This window comes from Panthera uncia, chromosome C2 (assembly GCF_023721935.1).
Source record: "Panthera uncia isolate 11264 chromosome C2, Puncia_PCG_1.0, whole genome shotgun sequence".
In the NCBI taxonomy this organism is placed as follows: Eukaryota; Metazoa; Chordata; class Mammalia; order Carnivora; family Felidae; genus Panthera; species Panthera uncia.
In genome coordinates this window covers 47,596,745-47,611,992 of record NC_064810.1, presented here as the reverse complement: position 1 = coordinate 47,611,992, position 15,248 = coordinate 47,596,745, and the positions used below count along the sequence as shown (strand labels likewise).

The 15,248-nt window shown below is 35.9% G+C and overlaps 1 protein-coding gene across 1 annotated transcript in view; it reads left to right on the top strand.

The window, feature by feature from the left end:
• ABI3BP (ABI family member 3 binding protein) overlaps positions 1–15,248 on the top strand; it is a 273,089-nt gene that overhangs the window by 189,881 nt on the left and 67,960 nt on the right. Inside the window, exons 42-49 of the mRNA XM_049628087.1 lie at positions 477–536; positions 2,998–3,072; positions 3,929–3,985; positions 4,655–4,726; positions 5,194–5,241; positions 6,001–6,066; positions 8,135–8,209; positions 12,029–12,103. Of these exons, the coding sequence (XP_049484044.1) occupies positions 477–536; positions 2,998–3,072; positions 3,929–3,985; positions 4,655–4,726; positions 5,194–5,241; positions 6,001–6,066; positions 8,135–8,209; positions 12,029–12,103 (528 nt within the window). The remainder of the gene's footprint in view (positions 1–476; positions 537–2,997; positions 3,073–3,928; positions 3,986–4,654; positions 4,727–5,193; positions 5,242–6,000; positions 6,067–8,134; positions 8,210–12,028; positions 12,104–15,248) is intronic.

Below are 15,248 nucleotides of genomic sequence, written 5' to 3'. Positions count from 1 at the left end.
TTGGTCTCTCTAAAGATGTGTTTATAGCAAGACTGGCATAGTCACTGATAATTACTTATTGCTATATCTGCATTTAAACACATGATCTAGTTATTATGGTCATGATTACATAAGCATAAGTATTATTTCAGCTTCCAAAAGTTGTCACAAGTTACTTTCATATATATCTTCATATACATTGTCTAAGCAGATTTTCCAAAGCAAGCTTTCATATTGGTTAGAGTCAGAATATCAAACATCTTAGAAGAACCTCATAGTGACCATACTAATCTGCATAGCAGAATTTAAAGCTTGTGACTACTTTCTGCAATGACTTGTTCCTGACTCGTTTGACCAAATTCTCAAAAATAAACTGGTTCCTGTCAATTCAAAAGTTTAAAAAAAAAGTCATTTGAAACGAATGTTTTGAAAGAAAAATTAAGATTTTTTAATGTGCATTTATACTTTTTCATGTTCCTGTTGTTGCTTTTGGTTAGTTCCTGCTACAAGCTTTGAACCTGTTATTCATAGTTCTGAGGCTCCAGAATCAACATTAGGTAATGATTTTTGTGACCTCATTACATACTTTTTTATTCATTGAAAACCTACTCTATCACTGTCATGGCCAGAATTGCTCCTGCTTTCTTAGACTGCTCTTGATCTGTTTCATACTTCATCTTATATGTAGTCAGGATTCTTTTTTTATTTTTATTTTTGAGAGAGAGAGAGAGAGAGAGAGAGACAGAGACAGAGTGTGAGTGGGGGAGGGGCAGAGAGAGAGGGAATCACAGAATCTGAAGCAGGCTCCAGGCTCTGAGCTGTCAGCACAGAGCCCGTTGTGGGGCTTGAACTCATGAACTGTGAGATCATGACCTGAGCAGAAGCTGGACGCTTAACTGACTGAGCCACCCAGGCGCCCCATTAGTAGTCAGGATCCTTAATTCAAGTGCTGCCTATTGTTTTTAACAAATGTCCCTGGACCCAGGAAATCTATCTGCCATTAAACTTCCTTTAAAATTTCATTCTCTGAAGTGTCTGAAGTCTAAATTACAACCCATCTATTTGGTAGTTAGATCTATAAAATGATAACAATTAAATACCATGAAATCTTTCTGATCAACTTACTTTCTATAAGATTTTTGTGACATACGCATTATTCTCTTCCTATTTTCAGTGATTGTTTTTCCCTGTTATATTAAATTATCTAAAAAAAAAAAAGTGCTTTCTGGAAGTGCAAATAATAGTAAATACAAGCTACAGTCTTTTCCCACCACAGAAGATTTTGGTTATTCTTTATCTTCCACCAAGCTTAGCATTGATTCTTAATCTTCACTAACTAGGAATCTCTGAGTAATTACATTAATATCTATTCCTCTAATTAACAAATCTTGTTATTTTGTTTCCAAAACACTGTCAGTAGTGATAAGAAACAGATTAGTAAAATAAAATGTTTCAAACTTAGGCAATAAACTCAAGAAAATCTAATGTTTTAGAAAACACAGTCTGTGAACAGTGCTTTTGATGGTTTCTAGACCTATAAACACAATAGCAACTCGATTTTCTTCATTTAGTTTCAAAAACGTTGGGGGGAAAATAAATCCTCCTCCCAAACTTTAAACTTCTGAAAGTTTCACAGCAGCAATCAAGAAAGTCAGTGATTTCTAGTTTGAGTCCTTCCAGCCCATTTCAGTTGGATCCCAGGGATGACGGTGATGTAGTTTGTTAACTTTCAATTCCCACCTCTATACCTTCTAAGAGAGAGAAGGCACAAATTGTAGTTAGTATCTCTATAATTGCATGTTGACCAAAAGGATCATGGTTGGGGAGATTTATATAGTAGCCAAATTCATCATGTGCCCTGCAGAAGGATTATCTCCAACAAAAGATGCATCTTATTAAATTCTCTAACCACTCTATTTCATTTATCTTTTTTTTGAAATTGGCAATACTTATTTGGCTTACTAAACAAAAATTTCCTTGCCCTCTGTGTTCCCAGAACTATATTAGCAGTTGGGTGGGGTGAGGTGAGGAACAGAGATAGAGACCAAAGTAAGAACATGTTTCACTTGCTGAGAAGAGTACAATATAACTGTGAAGAAACACTGTTCTCAAGTTTGTTTGTTTGTTTGTTTGTTTTGTTTTAAATAAGGCAATTTGCTTATACAAAAGCAGCTTGTTTAATTGGTAAGAATATAGAGAGAAAATACTTAAAGGAAACAAAGATCTATGTTGATTGATAGAGAATAGTTGGGCTTTGAAATAACTTCAGAATTTTGCATTAGTGGGCAGGAGGGTGGAAACTGCAAAAATAAAACAAAAAATCTCAATACCTATTGAGATTACCCAAGGGGGAGGTCCAACTAGAACACAGAACAAAACACGCCAAATGGTACTAAACATGTTGGTAATGATACTGTCATAAAATCAGCTGTAGGAAGCTCTTAGAAAGCCCTTGTGGGAATTCATATTCAGATACCATAGTGAGAACCTAGTTTTTTCTCAAATAGGCTCTTGCATTTTGTAGGATGCTTAAGATCAGGGGTGAGAAAATTTTTTATGTAAGGATGTTAGATGGTAAATAATTTAGACTTGTAGGCCATTCTCTGTTGAAACTACTTGATTCTGCTGTAGTATCTCAATTGAAGGCAACCAAAAGCAATACGTAGATGATATGGAAATATGCCATGGATCATCTTAACTTGAGGGTGTTGTTGTATTCCTATAAAATTTTATTTGGATTTTATACCATTTTCACATGTCATAAAATATTACTCTGAAATTTTTTCTGTCATTGAAAAAATACAAAAACTGTTCTTAGCTCACAGATCAGGCCAAGGACTGGATTGGCAGGGCCATAGTTTGACAATTGCTGTTTTAATAATGTATACTCTGCATGGCTCTCCATAACCGTGTGATTTTTGAAGATCTATGTATTTCTATCCATTGCTACCTTTATCTAAAACCTGTAAAAATAAATTTTCCATAATTACTTTGACAATTTAGATGCTCTTCTTTCAGCTCCCACTGAACTGCAAACTCTTACTTTGAAACCAGTGACATCACCAAGCCTAGAAATGACACAGAGTCAACCTGGTAAATAGACTGTTTTATCTGTCTGGGTACACTGTGAGCCTCAGGGGACATTTTCCAAGTGTTAAATTTTCAAATATAAAAAAAACAATACACATTTAATAACTCGATGCATTGTACATGCTCTTCCCATGATTGCATACTGGTGTTAAGTTAGTTACATATTCATGGCAATTGTTATTCACCTGATAGACATATTTATCTTCATTTCATTGTGTATACTCTGTATCACATAGAGAATAGTCAAGTATGTGGATTAAGCAGTCAACAAAACCACTTAGAAGAATTGATTTTATCCCTTATTTTTCACTAACAGTTACAAACTTGTAGTTCTCTTTAGTAATAAGCTAAATGTGTGCTCTGTTCTGTGAAAAGAAGGTTCGTTCAGTTATAACCATGAAGGAGGGAGAAAGTTCTCACTTAAGCACAGGTCACAAAACCACCCTATACAATACTGCCCTTCAAAAATGAAAACAAACATTTTAAGTTAGGAATTCAGTAGCTACTCCCTGGCATATATTTTGAAACATCAGATCTTTTTCCAGCATAGGGTTATAATTCTTTTCATCTCCTTTGTGTATCTTCTAATTAATTAAATGACATTTTTGTGCCTGTGATGGTACAAGTTACGGTTGTTAATAGTTACCTACAACACTTTCAAAATTAGGAATTCAATTCAGTTATTTGAGCTTCCCATCATGTTATTAATAATACTGTTATTATCATAACAGCAAACATTGAGCATGACATGCAAACAAAGTGCAAGACACTTTTCTAAATAGTATTTAGCTTGTGTGCATTCCCAATGCTGGCAACAACCCATTCTTGATCAATTGTATCATTTTGTGTTCTCTGCTAGTTTCTGAAGTCCCGGAATTCATTACATTAAGCATTGAGTCATCAAAGGAAGCTATAGGTAAAAAACATTTTCCCATCAAGAAGTCAGGTATATGTGCTTTTCCATCTCATTGCAGAAGTCATCTTTGGATGCCCTCATGCTTTGTGACATTTCATAGCTCTTCACATCTTGTCTGTGCTCATCCAGTGAATCTTAAAAGTCAGATATTACATACAGCACGTTGTGCTAGTGTCTGCTGTATTGCTATGCACGTTTCACAATTTTCTTAGTTGCCTTTCACTCTGAATGCAAAATTTAACATTCTCATCATTCTTTAAATATGAACATCCTGTTTTTCATTTTTATATTGTTTTTAGGTTTCATCCCCATGCTTTTTAAGGACTCTTTGTCTTTTTATTAGTAGAATACTTAATCAAAATATGTAAGGAAGTGAAATTACCTGCTTTACTCCAAGTAGAAATTGCTGAAGACCCTGACAGTTACCGTGTGTGTGTGTGTGTGTGCGTGTGTGTGTGTGTACCCTTGCCCACACTGAACACTGCCTTCATTATCTGCCTTCACCTCTGCCCTCTTAAATTGTAGTCATTTTCCTAATCTACCAAAACATTATTTATTCTCATGAATATATCTACTTAACTAACCTCTGTTTACAAAGTCAACAGTGTTCTATTACAGTGTTTTATGAGCTGCCCACCACTAACCAGCCATTCCCTGTTTATTCCCTAGCACCAACTGTAACAGATTATCTATATCCCTCTGCCAAAGCACCACTCAGTCCAGAGGAGCCAAAGACTGCAGGTGGTAAAGGTTCTCATGCTCTCATTCATTTATTCACCAAATTTTTAATTAGCATCTGTTATGTCCATGGAACATGGAAGTTCAGGCTGTGGTATTTGTTCTGCAGTTGAATTCATTTGAAGAGCAATAGCTTCCCAAATTCTTGGATTCTTAACACTAAAATGACAACTGACTCTCTGAACACAGAAATTCTGGTTTTCTGTGGTATCAAAATATGGAACATAATGGCATTTGATAGCCAGCTACTGACAGTTAAAACATAAATATTAGTTGGAAAATTAGTATTACGGAATAGGATTTCCCCCTTGTTTCTCTCTTTTCTTCTCTAAATCCATCGTCCTATCTATAAAAAAAATACATGCAAAATCTTAAGAGAATGAGATGTGTTGACATTCAAGAAAGATATACTTAACTATAGCTTAACACCTTAAAGTTTTCTAAAATTGTTCTCCTTTGTTTTGATACAGTTGTGGAATCTATTACAAATGTGTCTGAACCACCTGAGACCACGCTAGGTAATGACACACCTCAGCAGCTTTTGTTCTCATTGCCACCATCACCTGAGAACCTCAGGTTCTCTCTCATTGTGAATTCATGTTGCAACATCATTCTTTGCCACTGCAGTTAATTTTCTTTCTAGGTGCTTCTGTTTGTAACCATTGTCCAAAAAGTTTCTTCTTCTGTTCAGTTTTGTATCTAGATGTTGGTCTCTTTCTTTACTTAAGTCAGTGAAACTTTGAAATCTAAAGCATCTTTTTCCTAACACTGAACATTCTGCCAGCTTGTATTGTGTCGAATATTTCAGTTTTCTTTTTGTATGATGATCCATTTTATACTTTATGCCCTAGCAACGTACTTTCCATTAACACTCATTTCATCACATTCGTTTACATGTCTGATTTTTTTTTTTTTTTTTTGCCACAATTCTAAGTGAAATTCAATGCTTCTTCATGGGCTCACGCTTTAACATTCCTTATTACTTTGGTTTGCTCTTTAAGGTTACTATCTTTCTAATATTGTTCTAGTAGTGTTGAGGAGGTACTAGTTTGAAATGAGGACTTAAAAGTAAGGATATTGCTTACTTTGAAATTATTTGGTAATCTGGCATCTCAGCATTTTTTAAACTTAACGCATTATGAAGAAGTAGGAATGCTATTTTGCTACAGAGTTGCAATTTCTTTTTTTTTTTAATTGTTACCATCCTTTCTGTCATCAGTACTTAAAGTTTGTGAAGCACTTTCATAACCCCAGGTACTTTCCTTCAATTATCATAGAGACATCTCCTCTGCCTTTCCAAACTATAATCCTACCCAGCCCAGATGAGCCTCCGACTGAACCGGGTAAATATTATTTTGTATTTCATGTAGAAGGTGAGTGTTTGCAGAATTTATAAGAATGGAAAGACAGTATGGGCACTGTAGACATCAGAACACCTAACTTAATAACTCTGCTCACAGTCTTTGATGGGGGATCTGACTTCCCTGATGCCCCATTTCTCATCCTAATAGACATTCACTTGGCAGCGTTATGAATATTCTTTAGGCTATGGCTGAAAAGCCCTTCTGAGCTACTCTGCAAATGTTTCAAACAGGAAATAGTATTGTTGCTGGGAAATAACATTTATATTCCATTTTTATATATAAATATGTATCTTAATTTTAAATACTTTATCATCTTAACTAGTTTTACAAGTCCTGCGGTAATGTACAGAATATTTTAAGGTATCTAATTTGTGTTGGAGATTAACAGATTTCACTGTGTGGTCCCCATAAAGGGGTACAATTGGCCAGTCACCTTATCATTATTCAGGCCCTTTACTTCTTTCTCCTCCCCTTTCTGCAGCAGTTGGACCTTTCACTGCATGTAAATAAGAAAAACTGACGTGAAACCAGCTACTTAGCAAGTCGTCAAGGTTTACTTGATGGTGGAATTTGAAATACAGGAAAACAGATCACCAATATGGATAACTAAATGTTTGGCCTCTTACAAGGAAAAATCCTCTCAATATCTATAGGCTTTCTTAGCGTGATAGTTTATCATAAATAAGCCCAAACTTGTGTTTTGATTGTTAATAAGCTATTTCATATGGCTCTATTTCCAAAAGAGATATGAATGTTAATTTTATGCATTGTCCTCTAAAATATCTCATTAAATTTTGCCTACCAAATTGACAGTTTAATTTTTACTGAAATATCACCTTAACCACATTAACTGACTCTGTGCCAGTCATCTCTAACTTCTCCAAAGTTTAAGTAGCTGTAATGATACGATCGGAATGTTTCATTGTGAATACTATTAGTAATATCTACCTCATACCATGGGAGAAGCAAATAGCCCATCAGGAACCTCAGCAAGCCAAGGAACTTGGTAGTCAGAAAATCACAAGACTGAAAGAAATTCTAGAATCACAGAATTTCAGTATTGGAAGGGCTCTTAAAAGTCCTGTTACTTTTGAGAGAGAAGCTGAGGCTGTAGACTGAGTGATTAGCAAAGGGAGCTCTTAAGCCTTCAGGCTCCTAAACCAGCACAATCTCTTGCATATATTGGTGTTCATTTCTCTCCAGGCGATCCCACTGAAGATTCCACTGAAACCACTGCATGCAGACTCGATAGAAACTTCTAGTATCTAATAACTCTTATTTTCAGCCAGCTTTCCTTAGGTGCCTGAAACCCAGTGACCTTGGAAACCATTTTGTTTCTCCTAAGCTGTTTATACCAAACACACTAGAGTCCATACAAATGTGTTTCCATAAACTGCAACCTTGCATTTGATAATTACTTTCCTCCGGCAGGATATACTTCTCATTTTCTTGGTAAAGAAACAATTGATTTTTACAGTGACTGTCCTAGAAGTACTGCAGGAATCGCCCAACAAAGGAATAACTTTCTCAGGAATGTATCCTTTGAATTTCTATTCAGTTTTTCTTCCCCAGCATGACCAGTGAAAATTGTATTATGTTGACTAAGATTTTTTTCCATTAGCACTTGGTATTAAAATACCATTCATTTTCTAGGTATATTTGGAATGTGACATACCAGCTTTGGTTTTAGAAGAAATTGTATTTATCTGCACTTAAAATTTTATAGCAGATATTATTGTAAAATAGTATGAACTTGTAATAAGGATGAATTCTTACTATGAAATTTATTTTTAACCTTTTAAAAGGTATTTGAAGTAGATATTTCATCTGCCGGCTGAATATCTTGGATATCATTTAATGTGCTTTCTTGTTTTGTTTTCCATTATAATAATATAAGAAATTTATCTCTCTTTGTTCTGTGGTTCTTTGAAAGCTTGATTTGCATTAGCTGCTGTGTATTTAAGACTTCATCTTTGAGATCCTAGAGGCTTAGATACTGTGATTCTTGAAGCGCTTAAGAGCTTCAAACCTATATTCTTTTTTTTAGCTCCCAAGCAGATACCACGTGCTTCTCCCAAACCAAAAACATCTCCACGTCCGAAAATCCCACAAACACAGCCAGGTAAAGATATGTTTTATATTCTGGCCTGAAGAATTTGATATTATTGGATTTGTTCTATTGAGTTATAGTCAGTTGGGTTTTTCACCCTTGTAAAACAAGTCTTCCTTTGAAATACAAGAAACATTTACATCTATTTGTGAACTTCATCAAAAAGTATGTGATTGGAATAGCTTATTCCAGAAAGCTTCCCTGTTAATACATTATTTGAAGAGGGAGCTGGAGAAGAATGGAATTTCTTCAGAGTAGCCCGCCTATTCCCATCGCCTCTCCGAGCGTGGGAATATTTGCATGGTCCTGGAATGTGCTTCCCCCTGCCAATTACTTACTTACTTACTTACTTACTTATTTATTTATTTATTTTTACTTCCAGTAGATTTTATTTAATAGTATGTCATGAAGATTTGTTTTTATATATATATACTCTCCTATAACATAATGATAATATAATATTGCTTTGGCTGTTTTGCTGTAAAATTGTGATAAGGACCTGAACAAGAGTCATTATAAACTGTTTTTCATTCTGTTCAAGACACTCTTCTTTGAATATGATTAAATCTAACCCTAACTTCTCAACCAAGATTTTGTCCAATTTTTCCAACTGCCTTGGAGGATGTCTAGTTGGGGCTACCCTAAACTTGACATGCCTCAGAGCTCATTATCTTTTCCTCCTTTCAATTTCTCATTTTTGTCTGTGGTAGGTTCTCAGTATTTTAAATCTAATTTTTGCTCCTCTTCCTCCCCGCCCTCTGCAATCCATCTATTAATAAATATGATACCTTCGTTTCTTCGGAACATGTCTAGCATTGGTTCCTACTACAAGCATGTACTGGTGTGTTGTCTTTGATCTTCTTTTTTCTCTAATTTCAAATTATACCACCCCTCAGTGCTTAAGTGATTAACTCATTTCATCAGTTAGTCACTCAACAAATATTTCCTGCATTCTGTGGCCTGTGTGCCAGACATGGGATATGAGACAGAATTGTATCCATCCATGGTCAAGGACTTTACAGTCTAGGCTCATCATATAAATTTAAACATATCATTTATACATGGTCTACTTCCAAAAGTTATGAGGGTGCACCTACTCAATTTACTAGAAAAGGAGCCTTCACTACCACTTATGGTCTGGGGAAGGAAAATGTGAGCACCATCAAAATTATGCTTAATCGAGGTAGTAGTTCTTAATTCCTACCACTGATCCTTTAATCATATGTCAGTATCCCTACCAAAAGAAAAAACTGTAGATTTGGGCATGGTCTTTAATATCCGATTCTAAGAGAAATTTTGCCTATCATTTTTTTTCTCTTAATTCTATGTTTGACATCTAGCTAATGATTTTAAATCTGCTTTAATGTATTTTTAAGTGTGTTTTCTTTAATTACTAAAGCTTTGCTATGACAATAGTATGATACATAGTGTAAAGGTACCATGGCCAAAATTCCCTAGAATACAAAATTTAAAATAATAACAATAAATACACTGGAAGCATTAATACATAATAAATACTATGAAAAACAATGATTAGTAAATAAATAATGATTAATGAATAGAATAAGAACAAAAAAATCAAAGCAAGGATATTAAATTGGTAGAAAATTAAAATCTGACCTTAAAAGCTTAACAGATAAAATGACATGAGAAGAAGCAGCTCTCAGCTTTTTATTTAAATGTAAAGCATAGAACAAAAGTAGTAGAGAAAGGAGAAACAGAAGAAAGCATGAAAACTTGATGAATGTTGGAAAATAAAAGATGAAAAATAAGTGCTTGAGTGTTAAGACATTGGGAATATAAATTCCTGGTTAGTAAAATTTTTAAAAGTAAAGGAGATATGAGGTAACAAAGAAGACATTTGTCATTTTATCTTTTTGAGCTACATACTCTGTACTTATAGAAATACATGTAGTAAATCGGGAGCTTACTCTAACTTCCCATCATTCTAAATTTCAAGATTGTTTAATTTTTATTTAGACCTTTAGCCAACCTTGTTCAACAAGATATGCAACTTCATAATGGATAGATTCATATGTTCGATGCATTCCACTCTCTAACCCTGAAATTTTGGAGTGGTTGTCAGCCCATAACAAGACAGCCTTTTGATTCTGTTCCCACTGAGGCAACACTCAGCACACCAGCATCTCCTGTGGAAAGTAACTGCAAACCAAATACTTCTAGCTTGTCATTGCACTTAATGCAAGAGAACAATTTGGAAAATTGATTGTGAAGAAGTAAGTGTATTCTAATTATTCCCCTTCAAAGCGGGTAAAATTAGGAATTCCCCTACCCAAGAGAATGATCTTACTGAATAGATCCTAGCAATGTTTGTGTAGCATGTATATGTATGTATCACTAAATCTTTCAAAGGTGAATAATCAAATGCTGGTACTTTCTCCCTTACCCTTGGCTAGATCTTGTAAATTTCAAAAGGCCGTTTGGGAGAGAGAATGTTCTGTGCATATGTACAATACCAAATGCAAATTATTATTGCTAGACTGTAAAGGGATCCCTGACAGTAGAGTATACAACACCAAGTACAACACAGTGTGATCACCTGCTAATTTTTTCAGATTGAAATGCTATAATTGGGCATGCTACCTCTCTTCCTATTTATACTTAGATGGCAAGATTTAAGGCAAAGTGGAATAAAAAGTTTGGAACAAATTATCAAAGGTATTTTGTCATTGAATAAAGGTTTTTTTTAGATTCCTGTGTTCATAGGTAATAGTCAACAACCCATTATTAATTTTATCCCAATAAATCTTACAACCATCAAAACTATGGGTGCTTTGGGTTTATGTAGAGATGAACAACATGAGAATTGGAATATACTCAAACCTTTCACTATCAAATTTGTAAAAATCTCCTAGAAGTGGAAAGAATTTTTATATAGTTCTCACATCATTTTGACATTTCATGTGTAATTCTCATAATCACCCTTTAAGATAGGTTTATTATTTCCACCTAAAAAATGAGGAACAAGTTAAAATGTGACCTCAGCACCAGGATCTAGAGAGCCCAAGTGTTTGAATCTAGTGCTTCTGTCTGGACCTAAGAATTCAGTTCAAGTCTCATCTCTGGTACTTACTACCATGTAACCTCGGGCAGAGAGTCACCAACCCAAGCTACTAAAGTGAAGCTCATAATTCCTTCAATCATTATGGTGAGAATCAAAGGGCACAATCCTTATAAAACCACTTTTGAAATTATAAAATGAGCTGTAAATAAATTAGATCTTTTTTTTTTTTCCTGGTATCAGCACCTCATTACTCCAAAGGAGCAGTTGTGGGAAGACCATTTTAGTTTGTGAACATGCTCATTTAAAGATTGATTTGAGCCTAAGCATGGCAGAGAGTGTGGAATTCAAGCCTACTCACTGTATTATCTTCTCTTTCTGCTGTTGTCTGAGTTGACTTTAAGCTTGTCTTATCCATGCTTCATTGGCTTCTACTCTGATTTCACTGAATTAATCTTCACAGAAAGACATGAGGGTGGATTCGATGAGTTAAACTTCGAGAAGAGTGCTCTTGCATTAATTTAATTGCTGTCTCTTCTGAAATAAAGATTTTAAAAACAGAACTTTCTCCACCCTACCCTTATGCTGAGTCATATTTTGTGGTTTCTCAGATAACATTTTTCTAAAAGTATCTGGAATTCTAACTGATAAATATTTAGAGCCTAAGGTTTATTTTTCCATATAACTCCCATTTCAATACTTCTTTTTTTAATCAGTGGTCAGGAATACACTCTGTCATATCTTACATGTTAAGCATGCCTGGGAGATACCGAACCAAAATGACTCATCATCTGAGTTCTCTCTTTCAGCTCGTAAGGTGCCTCAGCGTGTTACTTCAAAGCCAAAAACGTCACCAAGTCCAGAAGTGTCCTATACTCCACCTGGTAAATGATTTATTTCATGTTTAACTCAAAGGCATTCTGTCATGCTCTGCTGCAATGACACCTGAGATCTGATAGATGTGAGGTCAATACTTGACTTATGTTCAAATGCCATGTTGAATCATCCATGGTATGAGCATCTCAGAGGCTTCATAAGTTATCTAGTTGCTCATATAGTAAGCTATCGATACAGTCAAATGGCAGAGAATTATGCCAAGGGTAAATCTTCCTTCTAGAACTAAAGTTCTCATATAATAAAAATAAACCTACCAATGCTAACCGTACTATGTTGAAATGGTCCACCAAAATAAGATCAAGAATTCGAGACTTTTACCACGTAAAACGATAAAGTGTTTTGCAAACAGAGGAAATGTTTACCCACTGTCTTCGGTTCGGTAATTTTACACTAACCAGCATTGAGGTTTTTTGTTTTGTTTTGTGTGGTCGATTAAATTCTACTTTACCCGTTCATGGAATAATAGCTTAGGTTGAGAAATAAGAAATTTCACATACACAAAAGATTTCTCTAGGTACAAATCCATTTCTTGCCCATCATCTGAGAAGGCCTTTTGTCCATTTACAGAGGGAATAATTTCATATTTGTGGGAGTAGTTGGTGTGGGACCTGCAAGGACCAAAACATTCCCTGAGTCTTGCTGCCAATGCTCTAGGTCCTCAAGTGACCTTAGGAAGCCACAGTAAGCCGAACAGTTCTCTGATAAACCAAACCAAGCTAATTTTAAACTAAATGTTCTGGGAAATGCTATAATTCTTTCTTTCTTTTTAATGGTCCAATTATTATAAATTTCTAGATGCTCCTAGAAGCCTATGGAACATTCCCAGAACCATGCTGTAGCATGAAATGATGGCATTTTGGAAGGAAGCCTGAATTCACTTGCTATAAATGTCTTCCAGATTTGTAAGCGGGGGTTATTGCTGCTGTGGGAGTCTGGTCGTTGCAGGTGGTGATAGGCCAGAGAAAGGCTCCTTTGCCCTGAAGTCTAGAATTTAAATTTGCACCACTAAATGCAATAACCAATACTGCAAACACCAGCAAGAAAAAAGCTGATCTTTCCACTTGGAAAAATTCAATTTCTTATTTTCAGTTATGGCAAAAAAAATGTAACAGTAATTGACTCATTAATGATAACAGTAGGTTTGAGTGATTTTGTTTGCTTTTCCTTTATGTTAGAGAAAGTAATATTGTTGATCCTGATGTGACTTAATCTCATTAAACCAATATATATAGTCCTTATTTTTTTTCTTCTTAAATACCAAATATTTGCCTCAATTCTACCAATGCCTTATTTTTCACAGGAACTCTGTGAGTTTGAGCACTGGAACAACATAACAAACTGCCCTCTGGAGTCTCCACTGGGCTTATTCTGTTGACTCTCCAGTTCCACATGCTCAGTTAGAATTCTGTCTCTAAACCTAGTGTTGGTCCCACCACTGTATTCATCAGGGGCTCCACTGTTGTTCCAGGGGTGCAAGACCTACAGGAATAATCTTCAGTTTTCTCACAAGTGTTCAAACAGACGAGGTTCTGCTGTGCTCAGTTTCTGGGTCCTATCTGGGCTCAAGTTTACATCCTAATGAACCCAGAACCTTGTTTACCAGCCCCTATGGATTATATCTCAGAAAGCAGAGGGGAATTTACACTATACTTAATATGTACTGGTATTCTAGAGAAATAGATTGTCTGCAAAAGTCTAAAAGTGTAAAATGTACTGCTGAAATCAAGACAGAGTTAATGGGTTTTTAAAATATTTATTTTTGAGAGAGAGAGAGAGAGAGAGAGAGAAGCAGAGAGAGGGAGACACAGAATCTGAAGCAGGCTCCAGGCTATGCGCTGTCAGCACAGAGCCCGACAGAGGGCTCGACCTCACGAACCGTGAGATCATGACCTGAGCTAAAGTCAGATGCTTAACCGACTGAGCCACCCAGGTGCCCCCAAGACAGAGTTATGCTTTATCATAAGGTTTATCTCAAAATTTATTCTGAGAGACATCAGAAGCAACAAACTGGAGTTTTTAGACCTGTATCAAATAGGTCAGTATAGGATATGCCATGTAGCTCTTCCATTCATAGATTCCTAGCTATAACACAGGTTTCATCTACTTAGACTTTTAAAAAACTATTTTCTAGCCACTCAGTTGAATTATCTCTATAATACTTAAGGAAAATCTAGACAAATTGAGCCCACACACCATGTCCAGAACCAAAATAGAACTGGATTTTCTTCAGATGTGCCTTAGAGGAATGATTTCAAATTCACAGCTAAGGACTTGCCCTGATAACCTGGCTCAACAGAGCTGGGCTTTCTTTGTAGATCTGTTTCTAAACAAAGAGCTGTCTTGGCTTTGTGGTGCCTCTTCTGGCCCACAGATACTTGGAGAGACTTCAGTCATTGGAAGTCAACCAGGAAGACAATCTAAATTTCAGCAAATTATGCAATCTTCACAAATGTTCTATATAACTACTCTCTTCGGTAAATTCTAATTTGCAGCCGCACTGTAGCATTTTTGCAGTTAGTAAATGAGGGAATAATGATGAAATGCCTTTGGAGGTAGAATCACTAGTACATAGGCAATGACTAGAAGTTGCTATGGAGAGGAGTATGACACTGCTGATTCTAGCTTGGACAAGTGATAGATGATAACACCACTAAGGCAGGGAACACAAAGGGATAAACACCTGTGTTGGTGCATGCTGGGTTTGGAGGGACACTACAACTTGCAAGTGGGGATGTCTAACTGGGGGTTGAAATGCATTTCTGTATTTCTAAACCAAAGTTAAGGTTAGGGATATAGGTTTGGGAATCACCTTCTACCTATAGAAGGTTATTTAAATCTTGTGTGTGAATGACACCATCCAACAGAAAGTATAGACTGAGAAAAGAAGAGGACAGAGGTAAAAGACTTGGGGGGCACAGTTACATTTAGGAAATGGATAGGGGAAGAGGGGCCAGCAGAAGTTGCTGCCAAAAATATAGTAGAGTACCAGGAAGGGGGGTCTCGGGAGGCAAGGCAGGGAAGGGAGCTCAACAACGACAGTGAAGTAGAAAAGGATCAGAGGAGCTGCTGGACCTGATCGTGCAGATCCAGAAACCCATACCCAAAACCTATGGGCCCATGCTTCAAATCCAG